Genomic DNA, 4,733 nt, shown 5'->3' with positions numbered 1-4,733 from the left:
AATCAGAATAATCAGAATAATCAGAATAACATGAATGCGAATATGAATAATGCGCTTATCCGCATTCATTTATTCCTCTCGGAGCCTTAGAAATAGGGGTTACTCGGAAGGAGTAAGCGCGGAAGTGGCGTTGTAGCCCTTGATGGTCCAGGCGTTTCCAACAGCCCAAATGAAAGTGGTCGAGGAAGATATAGGGTGAGTAATTGTGAGTGATCATTAATATACGCCAAAATATGCGGTTGGATCTGGTGTTTGATATACAAGTAGCTGATGAAGGAGGCTTATAGGAACTGTAATTGCGGCGGGTTGGCGCTGCAGACCAATGATGAGGCATTCCTGAGCCATCATGAGTCACGTTGATTCACTTGCGCTAATCTCAAAACGGGTTTGCTTTGGGAGGGGGAGCATACATCAATTTTATAGTCCACTTAGTATATAACGTTGTTGCCTCCATTTGTTCATATGCCCATCTCGCCTTCTCAACTGCCACAGCAAATGGCTGAGAAAATTCCCATCGAGGATCTACGCACCCCCGAGGCGAACAGCCTGTCGTCTGGCGACAGCAACTCTCGAGCAGACGATGCGAGCGACTATGAGCTGACTGGTTTCCACTAGTCCTGGTCATCACTGGACTTGGTCTTTCTATATTTCTCATGTCACTGGACTCGTCTATCATTGCCACGGCTATTCCCCGGATCACGTCACAATTCAACAGCACCAGTGATATTGGCTGGTATGGAAGTGCATACTCCTTTGCGATGTGCGCTTTGCAGCCTATGGCAGGTAAACTATTTGGAAGCTTTGAGATGAAAGTGAGATTATCCAAAAATTCCAGTTGTAGATGAAAAGCCTTTTAACAGTATTAGGGCATGTTCCTCGGATGTCTTGCCGTCTTCGAGCTTGGCTCATTGCTCTGCGCCCTTGCAGTCAACAGTCCTATGCTCATCGTTGGGCGTGCTATAGCCGGAATTGGGGCAGCAGGATGCTTTACAGGAGCCTTCTGTATTGTCGCGGTTTCCATCCCGCTGGTCAAGCGACCCTTATATATTGGAATCCTTCAGTCAACCTTTGGCCTTGCCACTATCATTGGACCCGTATTAGGTGGTGCGTTCACTGAGCATGTGACCTGGAGGTGGTGTTTCTGGATTAATCTCCCCATTGGTGCTATCACCATTTTCTCACTGGTCTTCTTCTTCAAACCGCCTCCGCGCGACAGGACGAAAACTCCGTCGGTCCTTCGCAGACTGGGAAAGTTGGACTTCCTGGGCGCTTTTCTATTCGCTCCGGCCATCATCATGATATTTTTGGCTCTTCAATGGGGAGGGACCGAACACGCTTGGAAGAGTGCTACCATCATTGGTCTCTTCATTGGAGGCGCATTTGTCGGTCTTATCTTTGCCCTCTGGCAAATACGAAAGGGCGACAATGCCATGATTCCACCGCGTCTGATTACTGAGCGTACGATGTTCTTCTCCTGTTTCAGCGAGTTTTTCGCCATGGGTGCCGTTTACATTTCGATATACTACCTTCCAGAATGGTTCCAGGTCATCAAAAACGCCTCGCCCACGAAATCTGGAGTCATGTACCTCCCTTTAGCGCTGTCAGATGTCCTCTCTGCAACCTTGACAGGCGCCTCACTTAAGTATCTTGGATACCCGAACCCCTACATGCTCTTTGGAACGGGCCTGATGAGCATAGCAACGGGACTGTTCTCTACCTTTTCCCAGAGCACTCCACACCAGCAGTGGATCCCATTCCAAGTCCTTCAAGGCATTGGTGTGGGAATGACCCTCTCAATGCCCTATGTTGCGACACAAACAGTCCTCAATCCCGAAGATATTCCCGTCGGTACCTCATTACTGCAATGCTTCCAATTCTTCGGGGCTTCCGTGAACCTCGCGATCGCGGAGGCTATCTTCGAGAACAAACTTGTCTCGCGACTGGACAATTGGGGACTTAAAGGCCACGAGATAGAGAACATTCTCAGTGCAGGCTCCGCCGAAGCGAGGAGCGTGGTTTCTGCGGCGCACCTTCCAGGCGTATTAGATGCATACAACTACGCGATCACGAGTACATTCTACGTCGCAACCAGTGTTGCCGCCGTTGCTTTCCTTCTTTCACTCGGGATACGCTGGAGGAGTGTCAAGCCGAAATCCCAGGCTGCTGTTTCTGATGAGGAGGCTAGGTCGTCTAGTCAGTAGGATTAAGTGGCACTGATTGATTCAAGCAAAACATGGAAGACGGAAAATTCTGGAATGTGAGCCCTAAAGGTATCGCAAATAATCACGTCTTGCAGTGGGAATTACCATTTAGACTTTTTGGAATAATGGTGCATAGCTAGCGATTTTTTAATACAAAATACGAAAACGTTCTACATTACACACTCTGAGCCTCTTTGTCTGACCAGATGCTGGAGATAATATGTATCTCAATCGATAGGCTTTCTATATCGTGTCTCCAAAGTGCGCTCTGAGTAGGTTTCTTCATGTTGATTGCACGCGCCTGATTTCCCCCACCCGCAGCGAAGGGTAGGCTGGTGTCTAACATCTACATGTTGCGTCTGCTCAAAACAACCACCTAAACCTCAAGAAACTTATAAAGCCTGGGCAATCCAACCATAAGTAGATGTTTGTTGAAGCATCTCACTCATTTACCGAGGCAGATAGAAAAAAAGCAAACAATTCGAAAGCAGAACTTGCATTAAAAACTGAATCAAGCAATAAATCAGGAATCAATGAAACAAATGATATGATATACTGTCCAATACTTACCGAAGTAAGGTATTTCGAAGGGAGAACACCATAGATAGAATGCCTAATGACAGTCTTACTAAAGGCCGCATTTAAGTCAGCGCTTGTACTCAATGTCATCGCGCTTTTCAACACAAGTTCGTCACTTACATCCTATTCATATCCATCCCAGTTAGCGCTGTATAATGTTTTCGGAAAGATTCTTGATCGCCAGAGTAATGGTAAAGATGCGCAGTGCTTGAAATAGACTTTGGGGACCGCACATGGGCCGGCCCACAACGCCGACTCCTGCCATGTCCGGGAGCCAATCGGTTTTTCGGCTTCTATTGCAAAACCGGAAGACTTTATTTACGTACGTCCTAGTCTATCGGCATAAATTTTTACAAGCCGTCTGCTTGAGTTATTAGAAAGGCGGAGGAATTGGAGCAGCTGGAGAGAGAAGTGTCGGGCTCAAAGAGAGATTACTCACTACGGGAGAGGTTCATGCAGCAGAGAATACATAGCTTCTAGAACGTTCTACAGACCAGATAGACAAGGAGCAGCTTGCCACTTGACAGGAGAACTTACTCTCTTGTGACAGCAACCAGGAAAACATAACCGCGGATCAGGTTTTAGCCTACCATTCTGACGCCAAAGTCTGCGTGATATTCCAGACACTGGCCTGCTCCAGCCGTACCTCCGTACCTCCTAAGCAAAGACCTGTTCCATTCCCAAGCTAACTGCCATCTAATCTGGGGCTGTAGCTTATGTCTGGACCTTTGCAAATCCTTCCACTTTCTTTTCCGGGCCATAAATAGAACCTCTTTGATCTACGGTCCCGTGGGTCGTCGCTGGGATCTGCATCGCAGAACCGTACCTGCATCAATCTAAATTCGCGTGTGGTGTTTGATTGGTCCGACTCGTGCTTCTTGTGTCCAAGGCCTCATCAGAATGTGATAGTAGCGTTGCAATCTCGCGAGGGGGTGGCGATCACGAGAACCTAGCTCGTGGGCCTGGTTGCACGTTTTACATGGTTGTCCTAGGCTCGGTTTCCTATGGAGGCTTTCCAATAAGCTCTGGACTTTTGGTTATGCCCTCCCGAAGAAGGACAATCCTCATCCTGGGCTTGAGAGTATGTCAATATCTGTGCGGCCAGGGAGTAGAGATTCTAGTAAAAGCAACATTAGCTGGCTGCGAGTAGACAGGGAAGAAACAACATTCAGCGGCGCGGGGCCAAGGATGAACAGGATTGATTCGAGCGAGACCAAAGGATCCTCCAGCCAACCGCAGGTACAGTCCAGCGTTTCTGTCAGCCAGAAATTTTCCAACCTATTATTTTGGCATCTGTTGAAGCACTTCAACCCTCATGAAAGAGACGGTCGGTGACCGTGGCTAAAACAGGGAGACGTAGAGTGCCACCGCGTTGAGCGATTTAATTGCAAACTCAACAATATGTAGGAATCACTTTTTTGCGGCGTTGCTTTCTTTCAACAGTTGATGAAAGTGGTTCACCATACTCAACGCACGATTTGAGAGAAATGATCCCAGGTCGAAACTTGAGTCTATAGGCCACAAATTCTCCAAACACCATTTCAACGTTGTTCAACGTGCTTCAACGCCAATCAAAGGACAGTGATTCTCGCTACCCTCGGCGCAATGGGTCCTTGGTAGAGACTTGACCGAAAAATTATAAAAGGGGCCGGATTCCCAGCCCAAAATTCGCAGGACTTCCATCCTCACACTTTGGTCCTCACACTTTGATGCATCATAGTGTCCCTCTCTTGCCTGCGGGCTTGAGAGCTTCCGTGACCACGGCTGTCGCTGCCACGAGCCCAGCGATGTAAGACTGTGCTCCCTCGCTGCCATGAGCCCCGCGAGCGTAAAAAGGTGCTTCGCAGGATAGGTCTGCGTCAACAACAATCCTCGCAGGGAGGTGCTGCGAAAACAAGACTACCTCGCAGGATAGGTCTGCGTCAACAACAATCCTCGCAGGGAGGTGCTGCG

General features: G+C 48.3%; 2 protein-coding genes across 2 annotated transcripts; one reads left to right on the top strand and one right to left on the bottom strand.

The window, feature by feature from the left end:
- Positions 1-615: 615 nt before the first annotated feature.
- Positions 616-2,201, top strand: PENARI_c078G07156 (MDR family MFS transporter; the record flags this gene model as incomplete). The annotated part of the gene is made up of 2 exons (XM_022637679.1): positions 616-812; positions 867-2,201. The coding sequence occupies exons 1-2, from the start codon at positions 654-656 to the stop codon at positions 2,199-2,201; spliced, it is 1,494 nt and encodes a 497-aa protein (XP_022482467.1). The 5' UTR covers positions 616-653.
- Positions 2,202-4,494: 2,293 nt separating this feature from the next.
- On the bottom strand, positions 4,495-4,728 carry PENARI_c078G03695 (uncharacterized protein; the record flags this gene model as incomplete). Its single annotated transcript, XM_022637677.1, has 1 exon — positions 4,495-4,728. A coding segment is annotated over one exon (234 nt), but the record flags the coding sequence as incomplete, so codon positions are not given.
- Positions 4,729-4,733: the final 5 nt, after the last annotated feature.

The sequence above is a fragment of the Penicillium arizonense genome, assembly GCF_001773325.1.
Source record: "Penicillium arizonense strain CBS 141311 chromosome Unknown PENARI_contig078, whole genome shotgun sequence".
Taxonomy (NCBI): domain Eukaryota; kingdom Fungi; phylum Ascomycota; class Eurotiomycetes; order Eurotiales; family Aspergillaceae; genus Penicillium; species Penicillium arizonense.
Note: the sequence above shows the minus strand (reverse complement) of the source record. Positions and strands in the feature narration are given on the sequence as shown.